The following is a 19287-nucleotide window of genomic DNA, read 5'->3' on the forward strand; positions in this document are numbered from 1 at the left end:
TTTACTGTGAGTACAAAAATAAGAGTCTTCTTTTTCTGTAATTCTTCTCTTCCCTTTAATTTCCGCAAAATAAAGTTCCAAATTAAGATTTTCTAATAAATAACAATAACATTAACCTTTAATCTTAAAATAGATATTTCTGATTTCAAATATGAAGAAACTTTTAACATATTTATTTCGAAATATACAAACAATTTCCATTGAAAAAATCAAATTTCCAAGTCTGTAGCAATTTAGCAGTAACAAAACTGCTTCAGTTTTACTAACTTCAAATAATATTTGTATTTAAATACATTTTTATTTAAAAAATTATAAAAAAAATGTTACATTCCAGTTGTGAAAAAATATTTAAACAAAGTTCATTCATCTATTTTTCCAGTTTGAAAGTAATTGAAAGCTAAAAAAAAAATTTTATATTTTTTGAAAACACAAGTACTGAACACTAAAGTTTTACTTTTACTGCCAGTTTTTTAATGAGACTGAAGATAAAAAATAATTTCCATCTCAATGGAAATGATTACGTGACCAGTCACGAAGTTTGGAAAGCTATTTAAAAATTAATGTGTCTGCGAATCCATGGGCAGTGTTTTTAGAAGAGTCTGTATAAAGTTCACAGAGATGGCGTATTGTAATTGACTTCATTACGATTTAATTTCTTTTCTCTATGCAATTTTGCATATCTACGACGCCTTGAATCTTCATCTGGTCTGTAGTTATCTGAATGTTCATCTGATGCAGGATATCCTCCTCCATATACATAGTTTCTTCCAGAAGGATGGTAGTTTTCTGCATCAACATGTTCTCTCGGTGAAGACGTATTAGGTTTGTACAAATCATGATTCTTTGAAAAAAGTTTTTCGGATTTTGAGCAATCGACATTATGCCACCATTCACAGACAAATGTTTCTTGGTTAAAAATGGTACCATTTGGGCACAGAAAACTTTGCATTCGTCCTTTATCACTACACTGATAATACACCTGAAATTAAAATTACGAACATTAAGGAAATTATACGATTCCTATTTAGAGAAATATTTAAAAAAATCTAGAATAATTATCAAAAATAGACTATAGCATTTAAAAAAAATTTACTCAAAATTGTAGCTTGAAAGCTTGAAGACAAGGATTTAAATAAATTTAATAAAAGTAAGTTTAAACACTTTATATAAAACTTTTAAACACTTTTACATTATAAGTTTAAAAGCACTTTTATCACTGTACTAAAAAGTTAATTCTTTAATTATTTTCCCATTTTATTCTTTAATTTATAAATCTTTGCCAGAAATACTGTGGATTTTGAAACCAGTTTTTTTTTTTTTTTTCAGAAATTCGTTACAAATGGCAACATAAAGTAATAAATAATAAGATAAAGATCTTAATTAAATTATAGAGCTTAATTAAATTAAATATAAAGGGATTAATTAAATTATTAGATAAACATAATTAGCTTCATACATACATAACTTTTTCTTAGCAATAGTGTATTGCTAAGAAGAAGACATAAGTGTAAGAATTTTAAAAACTTTAGAACATCAGAAAAAGACTTTTTTCGAAATTCGATTCGGTTCATTGCGCAAAAAAAAAAAAAAAAAAAAAAAAAATTGGCAATCGATATTATTAGTTCATTATAGTTTTATTTTTTATTTATTTTTTATCAAAATTTTGAAATGCCGCAAGTGACTCTGGCAACAGAAATGCGGGCAATCTAGGAAACTAATAAATGAATCTGATTGATAAAAATAAAGATGCATATGGGTCATTCCATATCAATTCAATTCAACACAGAAAAAGACCTTTTTACCCTCCAATTTTCTTGAAATATGACACATGAGTACTATTGATATAGACTTGGGGGAAAATATGACATTTTACTTAGATATGTAAAGTCCTTTATAAATTATAGAGCTCTAAGTTTCTCACAAATGAAGTTAAAAATACGGAAGAACAGCATTTTTTTTTTTAAATACCTGTAAAAACTTTCCAACCGTTTTTAACTCTACCGTTTGACGAATTGATCCAAAATTAAAAACAAAAAATGTAAATTTAACTCAAGATCTACAATTTTTTTTTAAAAACCTACTTCAAATTTCATTCATCCGATTTGCTGAATTTTGAGATATTATACTCTCATTCATGGGAAAGTGTATAGAGGAACAAATAAAAATAAAGAAGGATTTCTTCCAATATTTAATACAGATCTACAATATTATAAACCATCCTTATTATACTTTTTTTCAGTTATCGCGTATAAGTGTATACGCATAGGCAGACAGCTATACTTTTAATTATCTAGACCAAACATTTTTGCCAATCTATAAATTTAAGATAGAAACAACAGACAGACTAACCAGATATCATCCATCTGAAGTTAAAATATTGCGCTCACTTAATAAACGGAATGCTAGGCATTTTAAATATTGATGGATTTTGTCACCAGTTTTTCATTTATTTTTTTGACGAGCTAAGTTGCGTGTTCTCGATGATCAAACACCATTTTGATACTTTCGAACAGAATTATCAATTAATTGATTAATTTAATTAAAATTTGATTTAAAAGTCATAACTTGTTGAATTTACTTATAATAATGTTCGGTTTTGGTTCTTCTATCTCCAAGTTTCTACGCGCCAGCGAGAAGTCATTCGGGCCTGACGAATTTAACGCGCCTCAGATCAGCGTTAAATACGACTAGTGATAAGTTTGGAGGTAAGAACATGAACAGTTCTTACCTCCAAACATATTATCAGGCTACTGTGGGGTCTGATGTGCCACTTGTTATCGAATTTGAGAAAAAAATTATTGAGATATTCATTAATAAGTATAATAATAGATTATAAATTGAAGTAAAATCTGACAATAATTTTAAAAGAAACATTTTATTTTTAGTACATTAAAAAAATTACCATTTTATAGACCACTTACTCATGCAATTGTTTATTTGAAATAATGTTGATTATTTTTATAACTTAACATTTACTTTTATTTCTTTTAGCTTTTTAAAGTAAATGTTAAACTTCATGACTAAATAAAAGAAGCCAGGAAATATCATTTGAGCATAGCTGTCAAGACAGCATTTCTCTTTCGTGTATTTTTTTAAATTTATTTTTGAATTTTTATGAAACATTTTTGTATTATTTCATCATTTTATACAGCAGATATCAATATAATAAGACAGTATTCTAGCCAAATATTAAAACGAAAAGCATTCTCCATTTACTGTTTTTTTTCAGTCAGGTTATGCTAAAACGTCTTCGTAATATATTTCAAAACGAGACAATTTTGTGAGAGAAAAGTTAATTTATGAGAATTCTAACAGTGATATTAAAAGAACACTTCAGCCAGCAAAGATACTTACCTGACATCGGTGCTGTGTATCAGCATAAAACCCTGGAGCTCTGTTTTCGCATGAAAAATGAGTGTATGGCATTATTTTCAAAATAGGAAAGTCTTTTCCTGGTTCTCCTGGAATATTAGAAAGGCTCGAATCCTCATTATTATCATAAACTGACTTGTCCTCCTGGGAAAAGTCTTTCTTCACTGGCTTATACTTTAGCTTTATGAAACTCTTTCGGGGAGAGTTGGTAAGATTTTTATCAGGAGAGCTTTCATAAACTTTGTAATCAAATGCTTGTGCAGTTCTAGGATTATAAGACTTGTATGGCAAATAGCTTTTCTGCCTTCGTGGATTTGGAAGATCAGGATAATTCTTACGCTGTCTATAAACAACTCCTTCGACTCTCTTTGGCCTTTGTTTTTCTCTTGAATATGTATAGGATGATTCTGGCTCATCACTTTCAGCATAGGATGAGAATTTCTCTTCATTCTTTTTTGAAGGATTGGCGTATGAATATTCTTCAGAAGAGCCTTCGGGATAAGAATATGAATAAGGTTTGGAATAGGAGTTTGGATTTGAAGAGTAAGAATATGTTTTATCGTTTAAATTTCTGGAATCACTTACTGGTGAAACATTAATGTTTGGTCTATTATATTGACTTTCAGATGAACGATCTTCATGGTAATCGTCAGAAATAATGTTTGGTTTGGAGTACGTTTCCGTTATCGTCTTTGTGTAAATTTCAGGTTTATCAGCGTATTCCTTAAGTTTGGGACTAGAGTAATGACTTCCACTAAATTCACTCGAGGAAGGATAATATTTACCATTTTGGTCATCTGTATATGACATCTTATACGATGGCTGCTTGTATGTTGAAGGATAGGAAGACTCATAAGAAGATTTTCCATAATCTGTAATCGGTTTATTTTCAACATTTTCATAGCTGAAATACTTTTCAGAACTGTCATTGGGGTCTTTAGGAAGAGGTGGATGTCGAGGTTGATCATATTCATCATTTAGTGGAGCTGGTCTAGAAGATCTATAGTTTTTTCGTACAGAATGATTGCTCCGAATTTCAGAAGTCTCAATCCCTTGAGGACTATTGTAGTAAGAAGGTGTATTAATAGGCGAATCAGGTTTCGAAGGTGATTTGTAATATGATGTATCTTCAGGGGAGTCGGCATCAACAATTGAATACTTAAATGGTTTAGCTGAATTATGATATGAAGATTTTGGCAATTCAACTTTAGGTGCTGTATCTGGATATCTTGTTATATAACTGGATGTTTTTTCAGCAAAATGAGAGGGAGTATTATAAAATCTAGAAATTATAGATTTTTTACTTTCAGGTGACCCTTCATAAGGCGAATAAGATTTAGTTGCCATCACGGATGAATCATAATCTTTGCCTTCAATGCCTGAAGGAATTTCATCTGCTACAGGATATTTAAGGTCATCATATGTGTCATATGATGAGCTAGCTTGTTTTGAAGTTTTGCCTGGTGTTGAAAGAGATTTTTCTTCATACTGTTCAGAGACGTATGGAAATTTTGATGACTCAGCGTTTCTAACTCTTGGAGAATAATCATACTCTTTATGACCTGAATGTTGCTCTTCTGCAAAAGTGCTTCTAAGCTTATCGTATTGCAAATTTGTATTTATATCACTTTGATAAGAAGTAGGGGCTTCATTAATAGGGCGTTTCCTTGTGTGATGTTCTGATTCATAATTGGAACTATATGCATTTGTCCTTGTATATGGATCTTCTTTTGATACATAATCCCCCGATTGATAAGTTGGCTCAGAAGTTTCTATATTTAGATGTGGAATCGTATGTGAAACCGGTGACGCCCGAGTACCGTAAGTTGGATCATTATATGAAACATATGATATTGGATTATCTTTTATATTAACGGTATCTTTTGAAGAAATATATGGTTCTGAATGTGGTTTTTCATATGTTGAAAGAGATTGCTTAGACAAGTCAATTTCAGGCGTTTCACTATAAGGCCTAGTAGAATATGCCTCTGATCCATGAGTTCTTAGATAATCATTTGCCGTTTCCGGGCCGCTATAGTATTTAAATTTTGGTGGAACACGGGGCTTAGCTGAATATAAAGAGGTGTAATCCTCAGACTTCGGATCGTACGGTAGTTCGTGAGGAGATGAATTGCTATTGTGTATGTATGACTTAGAAGATTTTTCAGGAGAATAACTTTCGTGACTACCTCCATAATATGGCTTTGAATATGGAACAGGCTCTCTTTGAATAGGAAATTGCTGATGAGAAAGCGTTTCTTTCGGTTCTTTATAAGGCCACATAGATGATGAATAATCATTCTCTTCGTCTTTTAAATTTTCATAGGTATTTTTTACACCATCAGAAAAAGGAAAAGGTTTAGCATATTCTTCTGATTCATATGAACCATACTGACTAGGGACTGGTGAATCATATGCAGAAGAAATTAGTCTTTCATCATTATTGTTTTCTGAAATCGTCCTATTTAAAGGTATTGAAATCAGTGGTGGAGCCGGTCTTTCTGGGTACTTATTTCTTGGACTGTAATGTTGTTCTCCAGCCTCATTTGATGGGCTGAGTGGATATTTTAGTTTAAAAGAATACTCAGGAGGTGAATTCCTAGATGATTCATAAATTTCTGAGGAAGGACCTGATGGATAAATTAGATATTTTGGCTTGTCCACAATGACACTGTTAACATTTTTAAGTCCATCATTGTTTTCTGGTGTATCAAGGATGTAACCAAGTTGTTTGTGGTCAGGTAAAGGCTGCACAGCACTGGATGGGTACTGGAAAGCTTTAGTACGATATATTGGCAAAGCAGATTGTTCCTCTAAATTTAAATCCGAAATAACCGCATCAGTATCTTCTGGTTTTGATTCATCAACGGAAATTATTAAAGCCTGAAAGGGCAAAAAACAATTATTGATTATTCAACTAATTATTTGAAAGAGCTTTAGGACATTTGATAAATGAATATACAGGAATTTTTAACAAATCGTGTTTATGATTTCCCCATGCCTTCCAAAATTAAATTTGCTCCATTACTTCATTATATTTCTTAATAAAGAAACGAACATTATAAATAAAAAGAGTTTTGAAATGTGTGCTATTAAACGTAATTCTGATAAGTAAATCTGACTTTGAAACACAATTAATAAATTATCTCATTGTAAAAGAATACAAGAATACACTTCTATAAATTTTATTATACATAGTTTTTATTTAGAAGACCATATTTATACAAATTGCTAAATTAATAAATTAATTAACAGGGGAAATGAATCTAAAATGTATGTGGAAAATTACGTAGTTTGATCATAAATTTATCAAGAACTAATCATCTTTGGTAATTCTGACACATTTTAAAAAAGCACACTAAAGAAACAATATAAAATTCTGCAAAATATTCTATGCAAAAGTTTTACTTAATTCATAATATTTTGAATTTTTGAGCTATGTAATTAGTTTAATAATTTTATTTAAATGTAAACTGTTATTTTTTTTAAAATATCTTTAAAAAAAAGCTTAAAATGTCCATTTTTTTTACTGTTAATTTAAACAGAAACTCAATATGATAAACTTTCCCAGCAGAGTCGGAAGTAACGATTGAATAAAATGAAAGAAATAAAAATATTAGATAATTAGATTAAATAATTAATTTATTAGAAAGAGATTTTGTGCAAGAATTTTATACATACCTTTCTCTTTTCTTTTTTAGCTAAACTGACTGTTAGAAAAGCTGGAAAAGAAAAAATGCTACTCTTAGCATATTCATAGCAGAAAATAGTTTTAAATATAGTAAATAAAGGTTTCAAAGAGCTTAATAAGATTTTAATTTTTAGTTGATTAACTGTAAATAAAAATCAATACTTTTAATTTTTGTCAAGCAAATTATTTTTTTATCTAAATTGTTATAATATAATTTATTCTTGTCTATTTAATTAATTATTTATTTAGATAAAATTAATAAAGATATCAAAACTGCAAAAGATATTTTAAAATATTATCCATATTTACCCGAGTATATAAGACTGCTGTCACTCCCGCAGGGAATTACAATAATGAAAAGATGAGAAAGAGAGATAAGGAAGTCAACAACCCCAAAAAAAGAATGAACTAAATAAAAATAGCACGTAATGCTTTCCTTACTTCTAATTCCTTGCCCTGGCATTTTTTTTTTTTTTTTTTGGTTAAATTGTAAAAAGAGCTCATCGAGAGACAATAGTTCTTTCCAATTCATTATTAAAAATTCATCAGTAACAATATATATTCATATATTGTTGAAATCAAAAGGCGTCACCGAGGTTCACATATTTGCTATATTTCTCTCAAAAATATAATGAGTCAAGAAGCAATACATTCAAGTCCTGAATGCGAGTATTAAATATGTTCAGTCTGAACTCATTATGTCACATTACATATATAAAATTTATGACTTGTAATAAAAGGAGCACAACTTCTATTCTTTAATTCTAGCATTCAAAGTTTGAAAACATGAACTATTGTAATATACATCTTTCATTTTAACACCGTAAATACTTGCTTCATAGTAAAATTATGAAATCCCAGAATTCATTTTGATTCACTCTGTATTGTACATGAAATCACTAAGCAAAATATATACAAAAGATATGTTTGTTCTGAAATTGAATAAATATTACTTACTCATTAGCACTAGGATGCACGCATTCCTCATTTTGATGGTATATGGTATTCTAGCTCTCTTTCATTCCTCGAGCATCTATGAATAAGAATTATCATAATAATTTCTCATACTAATGTTGTTGCAAAATTTATGTCACAAGAATATCTCACTTATTCAGTGATACACAGGATGTTCCAAGATAGTGTAAGAAGCATTTATTTCATTCCCTATTATATTTGGACATATATTTCCAATTACAAATTTTCATTAAATAAGGTAAACAATTGTGTAAAAACATTTTACTTTTAGTGGGAGATGATAATAAACAGTTAAAAAATTAATTTTTTATCTGACCCCATAAAAGAAATGTCAAAATTGTAAAAGTATAAAATACTAAAAGGCTTCTTTTGAATTTCATCTACTCGCGTATAAAATATCACGCTTCTATCTGCAAAATTTGAAGACGTGTGCTTATTTTAAAATTTATTAGTAATTTAGATGGATTATTTAGAGGGGTTTATTAGTAATTTAGATGGAAATATATATTAAATTCATATTTCAATATAAGTATTCATTACACCAAAATATAAGAAACTCAACATCTAAGGTATTTCAGAGAAGTAGTAGAATAGTGAAAAAAAGAAAAGATCTTGTTTGCATTTGTCTGCGTGTTATTATGATTTTGAAAAGAATAACATATTTCAATAATGAAGAAATGTTGAAATGTTTATGGATTATATTGTATGTAATCGCATTGTGATCTAGTTGCAGAAGAATACTAACATAGTTTTCCGAATACCTAACATCTTTCTAGAAAATGTATTTACAGAATGGTTTAGCTATTATAGATTGCTAGAGTCGTATTTCCCCCAGAGAGTATAAGGCATTACTTACGTTATACAGAAACGGAATTGTGGTTTATTCATTTTTCCAACTACCCTCATGAACTAACAATCAATTCAGAATTAATCCATCTAAAAACGAGAATGCAGAGAATACATCAATGTAATTACTGAATCCATATGGCATTCCTGAATTTTATGGAAAGCTACAATATCAAACCTTTCTCTCTTCAGAAATGCAATTTGGAAAACCGAACATGGCTTTAATCTAGATGGAATCATCAATCTTCAACACGATCACTTTTTGAACGAAAAAAAAAAGTCTTTCTTCGTACAAGAAGCTCATTATCAGTAACAATTTTCTATAAATAAATGTATGGTGTGAAATTTTTAGAAACTCTTTAGCTGGTCTTATTTTGTGCAAAAGTATTCTGAATTATGACCAATATATTCAGTTAGTTTTGAATGACATTATACCTGGCCTTTGATAGCACTTCTACAATTGTAATTGCAAATTGGTGGTGCTTCTCTTCACTATCTACCAACTGTAAGGCGGCTGTTGGAGACTGAATTTCCTTGATAGGTAGATTGGCTTACAAGATATTGTTGAATTTCATCCTATATTATCTTATTTGACGCCAAATGCCTTTTATTTGTTGAATTGCTTACGTTCTTCTTCATACAACACGTCTCCTGCAGACTTAGCAGTTCTTTGCCAATGAATTAAGAAACCTATTTGATGTCATAAGTAAACAACTGGATCACGTTTGTGTAATTATTGTTAGAAGAGTACAACTTTGTATAGGTACCGAAAGTGGTCATTTTGAACAATTTTTACAAATATTTTTAAAAATGCATCGTTATAAGAATGCGTTATGATTCCGCACTTTTAATAACGTTTTGTAATACGTATATTATCCCTCAAAAAGTCAACGAAAGACTCAGTCAAATACTATTTGAGGCATGGTCTAAGTCAGTAAATGTGCCATTTAATGTCTCAGCAAATATTGTGGGTAGAAAAATGCTTGCTTGCTTACATGAAGATAAGATTTTGCAGCAATGAGGACCCGATTTTCATTAACAATAACATGGTATTTCTCCTTGTCAGAACTCACAATATTTGAAGCTCTTGATTTTAACGTTGGTTTTCCTACTAATGTCGCAAGTCGCAATTTTTCTATCCTCAGCATATGAAAGTTATTTATCTGTAGAATTGATTTCATGTTATGATGGACAAACACATTCTAAGAGATACTCATTTTACATAGCACTTCTTATTTCAGACGAAACAATAATAATTTGCAATATTCTTATCCCTCCTATGCATTGTATGTTTCTTTGAATTAGTTTAAGCTGGTCGACATCAATTTTTAATCGATTAAAATTATATTAAGAATCCCATCAGCAAAACAAATACTTAAAAATAGTTTTCTGTAAATTTTATATTGCAGAATAATTCCTGTGAGTTTATAATGTATGAAAAGTTATACTATTTCTTAAAAGGTTAAGTTGAAGATGAATATTCGGAGGCTCCTACAGAACTTCAAATCATTAAAGTATAGCCATAATGGAAATTTTTTGAATGAAATTGGTTCAAATAATGAAATGAATTAATAAGAATTTGCTAGTGTTTCATTTTTGTTGAAAAGTTGTTTATTTCAAAGGCATATGCTAGTTCTTTTAAGACATACATTAATTCAAAAACAAAAGAGAAGCAAATGATATGTGAAAATATAAAACAATGTAATATTTTAATTTGGAAACTTTTAACCGAGTAAAAGGTAAATAACTTTATTTTAATGAGATATATTAATATTTAACATAAAGTATATGATAGAAATAATATTGATATTTAAATAATATATAAATTGACTTTTCATTAGAACTACATTTGGTGAAAACCTGCTCTAAAAGAACGGGAACCGTTTTTGCTGGAATTTCTTATATTGCATTAAAACTAGTTTTGTCAAAATTGAGAGTATTTGTTTGAAATACACAAGGGAAGCTAAGTTTGTATTTTTATAAATATTTCTTTATTTTCTAAAATAATCCGCTAGAGCATAAAATTCAGCACTATAGAATTCATATATGAGATATTTTTTATCTCAAAAATTCTATTTTGGATAAAAGCTCTTAATAAATAGATTTTTTGATGGATCCTCTAAAAAACTCTTAATGATGAGCATAATTTTTAAAGAAGTAACTATATAAAGTGGCTCTGAGCTTTATGGATAGAATCACTTGATTATTTTGCAAAAGAATTATTCTTGTGTAAGCTCCAGAAGTTTTTCTCGAATATTTTCATTCCAAATGCAATTCATCAGTTTAACCTTACTGTGCATTAGGTGGTTCATATCTAAAGTCTTAAAATAAATAAATATAATACAAACAATTAAAAAAAACGAAATTATATTTCTTTTGATTTGATTATTTCACTGTTTAATTTTTAATTATTTATTCATTATTTCAATTATAAAATCTTAAAATCTTTTTTTTTCTCAAACTTGTTGCTACAATAGATAGTAGCACTAATGTGGAATCAAAATTGCATAAAATTTCAAAACCTCATCCGAATGTATAAAATTCAAAAGCACATCAGGAAAGATCAGGCAAATCTAATACAATACAAAATCCCATCTTTGTAAGCATGATATACGCAATAATAATGACACATTCATTATACATAGTGAACACAATAATTTTTACGGCAAAATTATCCTTTTAAAACAAAGTTCGAATACAAATCCTATAAAAGTTTGGATAAGAGCTTGATACAAATGATAGAGAATTTCTTTCAATTAATAATACTTTAATCTAATCTGTTTTAATAGGCGAAGAGCAGCAATGATCTGAAGCAATTATGAAGAGATTTCGTTTCCTTAAACAGCGCAAGCACTCAAGTGTAGCCAAGCAGAAAGTTCCAACCTTGTGATCCAGGTTTTGATTTTTCTCATGCATCCGCTATAACCGTCTGTCTCACGATGTTTAGGTGTTTTTCTTTCCAGACTCACGCGACTCAGAGTCGTTTGCTGCTCTATCTATTTAATCTAAGTTCTTCTAAAATTTGGAGATGGGGAAAAAAGTCAATTTTTTGAAGCGCATTTCCCCCCTTACGCTCATTAATTCCCTTAAGGGATTTAGTGACATTCCGGTAAGGTTGAGCTATACATGAGCTTCAGTTAATGACCTTATTTATATTTTGCTTACTAGATAGAAAATTTTAGATATAGAATTGACAATTACTTATTTATTGCGCATTACATAGGAAGATGGCTAACTGCCAGGGATATGAGAAGAGCTCACTACATAAGAATGATATGCAATAGACCATTGTATGGAATCCATAATTTCCTTTTTGTTCAAAATTTTCTTAAAACCTGCAGTTATTATTTACTGTATTTTCCTTGGAGGAAGAAATCAGAGCGGTATATATAGACAAAACTGGTGACCCATTTGCACTAAGCAATGAAATCAGAATTATCCCTTATACGATTTAAATCCATTTTTCATTATAGCTATGACGCAGTACAAATGCCACATGTGCTGAAAGAACATCTAGCAAATATTTTCCTGATAGTGAAAGCCATGATAGTCAATAGCCAATAAAATATGAGATAATTACCAAAAAATGTGAAATTAAATTAATACCAGGGGAGTTATCCAAAATAATGGAAAACCCATACAAAAAGTAGTGTTTTGAACCTGATATGGTGTGGGAGCACCTTTGGCAATTAAATGCGCTTGAATCCTCCTTGAAATTGACATATACATGTTCTGTATGATGATAAGTGGGATGTTATACCATTCCTCGTGCAGAAATTGCTCTAATTCCCAGATAGACGCAGGGAAAGTATAACGGAATCTCTCTCTTGCTTCCAAAACAGACCACAGGATTCTACGATATTCAAGTCCAGTGATTGGGCAGATTATGGAAGGTATGTAACCGTATGTAACCGAAGGTAGGTTTCATGTTCCCGAAACCATGATTGAACAGTTCGACAATGCTGAATCGGGGAATTATCTTCTTGATAGATGCAATCTTCATACGAAAACAATGTCTGCAACGTAGAATGCAGTTGATCGGCCAAAAGAGTGACATAGTCATTGTTAGTGAACTACCTATTTAAAGTGCCATGAAAGGAGACGAGATGAGGCCCCTAACCATTACGGAACCACCCTCATTCTTCACTGTATTAAGGAGGCAGCCTGGGTTGTAGGCTTCTGTGGGGGTTCGTCATAGGTAACCCGTCCCGTGGTTGAGAATAGGAAGAAACTGGATTAATAGGAAAACAAGACATGTTTCCAATGATCTGCAGTTCAGGTTTTGTGGTCCTTGCACTCCTCTACTCGCCGTTTCTGATTCACGTCTGCCATAATGGGTTTTGCATTCGCAGCTCTGACCCAAATATTTTGTTTATGCAATTCCCTTGGAACTGTATTTCGACACTGGTTTCTGTAGATATTCATTTAGCTCAGAAGTCACTTTTGCTGCCTGGATTTCTCTTTCGGTAATCACCATCTTCCTTAATGCCCGTCTGTCTCTCACAGTGAATTTAGTTTTTCTTCCACATCTCGTTCTAGAAGATAATGTTTTGCCATGATCGTTATATGCTGTCTTGACCTTCGACCCAGCACCTAATGGTAACCCCAAGAGTTGCGCCAGTATCATTACCGGTGCACTAACCAGACAGGCTTCCACTATCTGTCCTCTCTGACTAGTCTCTCATTTTAGCTTCACCCGAAAGGTAATTAAGCAGACAATGATGTACAATACTCTCGCACACACTCTTGCGACTATAAGCAACAACGTAGTACCAAAAAAACCTGTTAGTTACGTATTTAATTTAATCCAATACTATCCCATATGGAGGCCGCTGCTTACAGCTTTTTCCATTATTTTGGACAATTCCTGTAAGTTAGTATACCAAAATAAATATATTGAAAGGTTAATCTGTAATCATATGAAATATTTTGCTATAAGGAATACATTCAGTGAAAAATAATTAGCATTTAAAAATAATATTTTTTTAACAAAAATCAGAACATCTTGAATAATAATAGAAATTGTTTGAAATCTAAAAAAAAAAAAAAAATTAGTAGAAATTATTTTTATCCAACGTTATCTCAAAATTCCCAAATATTAGAATAAATCTTTCGATGGGAAATATTTCTTTGAAATGTTTAATACTTCAGGTCATTTTGTTTTATTTATTTATTTTACTTTCGTACTGCTTAACACTCTATTTTCTTTGAAATACACGGAACCATTCAATGAATTTTTAGCTTAAATTCAATACATTTCCATGAAGAGGAGTTTTTTTTGCCTTTAGCAAAAAGCTGCTTCTGTCATTTCGTTCTTTTCCATTTCATTTCACTGAAAACGAAAGCCAAATTGATTTTTTTCCCTCAAGAAAAACTTTCATTTAGGATTGGGATCCTTTGTGTGATCCCCTTTCTTTCAAAACAAGAGCGTGCTTTCTTCAGAAAGACACTTAAGTAGTTGTTCGCCTTTTTTATCGCATCATTCGATTTTAAGAAAAAAGTGAGTAGGAAGCTTCTTTTTGTCATTTGGGGTTTCTGAGTGACTTTTCAAGCAATAAATTGATATGCCGCGGGATTATTTTGAGATATCTTACCAGAAGTTTTACTATTACACATATTTTTATTTTGCGGTAACAAATATTTCGATTTTCTGCATTATTTTATTTACTCACGAAATTTTGTGACTGAAGAGCAAATAAAAAATAATGTTAACAAGACACTTTCATTAGGGTACTTCAAAGCAGAAACTAATTCATTTGTTAAAAATGTGAGGATCGAAACAAAAATGTAAAAGTGCTGTTAAAAATACTCGTTCAATTGGAATATTAATCCCTTTTCTCTTGCAGCTAGTTAATAATTAAACCTAATTTAATGAAAGGGCGTAAAATGTGGCTCATATAAGTGTTTAGACAAATATTTTGAGCTCTGGTTATATTCACCGCATGTGTTTCTGCAATGCTATGTACAATATGATAAGATTACATGTATTTTCATTAGCTCATTCCAAGATATATTTAGTTAATCGAGAAATATTTTCTATACGATTTCTGTCTATACAGAATCTATACAGAATTTTACTTAAAGCATATGTTTTCATTAATTAAACTAATCGTTTACATAAAAAGGAAAGATATGAGGTTCGTGGTGAAGTATGTTTATTTCTAAAAATCTGAATACAGCAGATGACAAATTTATTCCATCACGATTTCAGTGAAACTATTTTCTAAAATTGCATTGAAAAGAAATAGGAGATGGATTTCGCAATCGAAGCCCTTTTAATATTAAAATAATTCATCAACTTTAAATTTAATTTTATGGATAAATTTCAAATTATTTTTCATTTAATCAACAGTTTGCCCATATGTTTGTGTCAATATTAATTCTAAATATTATTTTCAATATTAATACTTCCACTTTCTTTTCAGAAAATACAGCTAATGTTGCTATATTTAATTGCATGTTTCCTAATAATAGAAGTGAATGTGTGCTTTATAATTTCTTGGTAATTGCTACTAAAATATTATTATACAAAAGAGATTCTCTTATCACTTTGGAATTCAAAAAAATTGTCTTAACAAAAATATAAATTTAAATTTTGTATTTATCGGCAAGAATTCTTTTGATAGTTATAATGAAGTTTAAATCCATTTCATTATTTCATCAAATCTTTAAATCACATGTTTTTCCTCTGTAGAAAAAGATATGAATATTTTCCTCAGTTTTTGTATACTGACTAATGAAAAAATTTCCTTTTAACAATGCAAGTTTTATTACTAAGTTATATTATTTATCAATCTTGTAAACTTTTAAAATGTACCCTTAAATTTAATTGTAACATTTTTCTTTTTCTTGCAATAAAATTTAGTTCATTTTATTGCAACATCATCCATTATTTTTTCCTTTAAATTATGAAATTTATGTTTATTATTCTTTATAACTTGGTGCGAAGCAGTACAGTTCGGTCTTGTTATGTTTAAAGAAAAGCAATTTTCTTTCGATATGGCATTTAGTTTTTCCTGCTTTCAGTTTAAAGTATAAAATTTTAATGTTTATATAATGTGAAAACGAGCTAGTTATTAATAAATATTTTAACTTATTATTATAAGTAACTATTTTGCACTTAGCCTTGTTTTATTTAATCGAAGTAGCATTTGTATCCAGAAAATTTTTATTGAGTAAATAAAAATTATTTGGAACTGTCGAAATTTGCATATCTTCATAACCTTTATTACAATAGAAATGAAAATTTTTATTGCCTTATTATTTCAAAATATATTTGATTGTGCCGAAATATTACAATTAAATTTTAATTTTAAGCTTGCTAAATATAAACATTTAATCTATATCATCGTATTCATAAACATTTATAGGTTTACAATAATCTGCTAGATAAATTAAAAACTTTTTATACGTACTGGGAAAGTGACATTTTAAATCTTGTCCTAAAAAAATGATTCCCTGCAAAATTTTGTGAATATTGTCTACCTTTTTGCAAGATGATATAAACTGGAAACTAACCATCATCTGCTCTAAAATCTTTGTGAAGATTCAAGCCAAGCAATTTGTACAGAAATGCGAGCAGTGATCTTCCCTAACTGAAATTTCTTGAAAATCAAATGATGGGCGATTTCTCTGTTGAAAGGCTGGAAATGATTCCTTCAGGGAGATGGACGAATTATTCATCTGCTTCACTGATTTAGAAGATAGCAGTTGGAAATTGTTTAACTTTCGATTTCCTTTAGAAGTTATTGCTGGTTACGAAGAAAATGTTAAAGAGGTGTTCGAAACATGTATCGCATGTTTAAATGAAACATTACATGTTTATTCTAAAATTCTTTCATTTATAATAAAAAGTTTCTAAAATGACTCTATTTATTTGATTTAAATTCATAGTTCAATGTGATTTCCGGCATCTCTTATAACGCGCGAAATTTAATTTCGTAGCGGAAATGCAATTGTTAACCATATATAATACTTAGTAGATTGAATCAAATACCAAATGCATAGTTCCCTCTATAAATGGAATATATAGAATTTCCTCTCACATATTAATAATTTCAACATTGCATTTGGATTGCCAGGAAAAGTTTGAAAGAAAATTAGGAGAACTTATTTTATAAACATAAAAATGTCTTAAGTTTGTTTTAATCCTTGATAAAACTGATTGCTTTCAGTAAATCTCTTAAAATCCAAAAGGATTTATCTGTAGCAATTAAACCAGAAATCTTAATAAATATATAAGTTAATTTCAAAGTGGTAACGTAATTTAATGTTATTTCTATTGCCAAATTGCTTCTTCAACTAAAATAATAATAATTTGTTTATAATGACATAGTAGTGGCTTTTTAAGAAGTTTGTTATTCTTCCGTTTTAAAATATAATATTCAACAGAAACAATTTGTTAATCCATAATTTTATTAGTGTGTTAAAAAACATTTTTTTTAGCGCAAAGAATTTAATAAATGATTAAAAGTTAAACCAATTAAGAGGATTTAATGTTATAATAAGAATGATTTTTAAAAACATTCTTCTTTTAATGAATTAAAATTTAAAAGATTTTTAATTGTTTTCTGGACTTTATATTGTAATTCATCTTCATAAATATTAAGACATCTTGAAATCTTTTATTTCTTAAATTTCATGACCATACGTTTCTGGAATCAGAATTTAATTGCATTAATCGATTAATGGATCAAAATTTCTGCAATTTTTAAAATATTCTATTGCCATTGAAAACAGCATGTGTACGAAATTCCAAAACTGTGACAAAATTTTCATACTAAGAATTAAGTGAAAAATCGATCTCCTCTTTATAAACATGTAAAAAGTCAGGTTAAATAAAAGAAAATAAAAATTATCATATTTTTCTTACCTAATTTATTTACTAACAACACTAAAACCCTCACAAATAGTCATGCACAACATACAGTGAAAATCCTGTAAAACTGGTACAGCTACTTAATATCGCGTAGATCCCCACGAGCACGCAGAAGTGCCGCAAAACGACATGGCATGAAAAAAATTCTGTGAAATATGAAAGAATGTATTTTCATTTTAATATTTTCTTTCAGTAACGAAGGAACCTCTTCAAAAAGTATTAAATTTTCAGCTTATTGGCCGAGCATTATTCAAAAATCAAAATCATTGATTGGGAAAAACTCAGCAGTATATGTGATTACTTGCACGGAAACAATGAAAACTTCCACCATCTAGCCAAAACGGAATTCTCTGCCAAAGCGTGCGTTTGTTATCCAGATTCTGAATGATCTTAATTAAGAGTACATGTAGGAACAAACTTCTTCCTGTGTTTCGAATTCTTCAACATGCATTTGTCTTGCCCCACTGACAGATTAAACCGTTTTATATTGCCTCTATAGCAATTACGTTTTGATACTTGATCAGTGATCCACAATTTTATCGTTCCTAAAATTCAATAACATTATTTTCTTTTTCATCTGTCCTTTAGTGGTAGCCTTTTTAATTACAGTAGTCTAACAGAATATAACATGGTTTCCTGCATATATAATCGGTTCAGGTCGAGTGAACCTGTCCTACTTCTTTTTCTTCTCCCTTGTTTTATTTTTCAAATGATTACAACTGACTTCTTGGTGTTCTGTGGTCGTGGGATGGGTTCTATTTCTTACTGAACACAAAGCGTTGAACAAGTGGAACACATGACGATGTAGTTTATTTTCATCATAAATTGTCCAAAGTAATTCTTTTATTTTTATTCCACAAATGATCAGTTAGAATCTGATGTAAGTGAAATGCTTGAAAAGGGGGAATTGATTTAAAACCCTCTTAGTAAAACTGATTGTTTGATTATACTTCTAGCTAATATAAATAAAAATATCCTTGGAATCAAGGATTCATTTAATTTTTCTTTAAGTAAACGTGAAATAATTGCTCAGTAAATAAGTGAAAACAAAAATGCACCAAGTATATATTTTTGTTACGTTATTTTGCATAAATACATGTGCTGAGGAATTCTGCACAAAAGAAATATGGAGAAATCAGAATAAAACTTCTGAGTAATTTTTTTCTGCTGTAAAAATACAGAGGCAGCTTTTAATCTCAGTATTTTTTTATATATTATGGATAAAATTCTAAATGTTTCGTAAATTTACTACATTGGGAATATCACATTATTTTAATAAAAATTTCCTTCCTTTTTCCTACAACTTACAATGACAAATATTCAAATAAAGAAAGCTATGCTTTATCAAAAATATCGGCAACATTCTAGTTTACAAGAAAGAAATCGGTATAACTATTTCAACTGGCTTATTCAGAAAGGAAACACAAAGGAGAAAGCCTATAACAGAAGTAACAAAATGTAACGAAAGAAGAGAGTAATTCTGAGATAGTTAAGATAGATAGTTACATGAAAACGCAGTTTAATG

At 29.6% G+C, this 19287-nt stretch overlaps 1 protein-coding gene across 1 annotated transcript; it reads right to left on the reverse strand.

Annotated features, from left to right (window-relative positions):
• Positions 1-491: 491 nt before the first annotated feature.
• On the reverse strand, positions 492-13511 carry LOC129958510 (adhesive plaque matrix protein-like). The gene is made up of 4 exons (XM_056071036.1): positions 13359-13511; positions 9880-10047; positions 3355-6255; positions 492-979 (listed from the first exon to the last, which is right to left on the reverse strand). Exons 1-4 carry the CDS (start codon positions 13509-13511, stop codon positions 611-613), a joined length of 3591 nt encoding a protein of 1196 aa, XP_055927011.1. The 3' UTR covers positions 492-610.
• Between the last annotated feature and the right edge of the window lie 5776 nt (positions 13512-19287).

This window comes from Argiope bruennichi, chromosome X1, assembly GCF_947563725.1.
Source record: "Argiope bruennichi chromosome X1, qqArgBrue1.1, whole genome shotgun sequence".
NCBI classification, from domain to species: Eukaryota; Metazoa; Arthropoda; class Arachnida; order Araneae; family Araneidae; genus Argiope; species Argiope bruennichi.

Coding starts and splice junctions, on each gene's coding strand:
- LOC129958510 (XM_056071036.1), bottom strand. CDS start 13,511: ATGATACTGGCGCAACTCTTGGGGTTACCATTAGGTGCTGGGTCGAAG. Junction 6,256..9,879: donor CTGCAAAATCTTATCTTCAT/GTAAGCAAGCAA, acceptor TTGCCCTTTCAG/GCTTTAATAATTTCCGTTGA. Junction 980..3,354: donor ATACACAGCACCGATGTCAG/GTAAGTATCTTT, acceptor TTTTAATTTCAG/GTGTATTATCAGTGTAGTGA.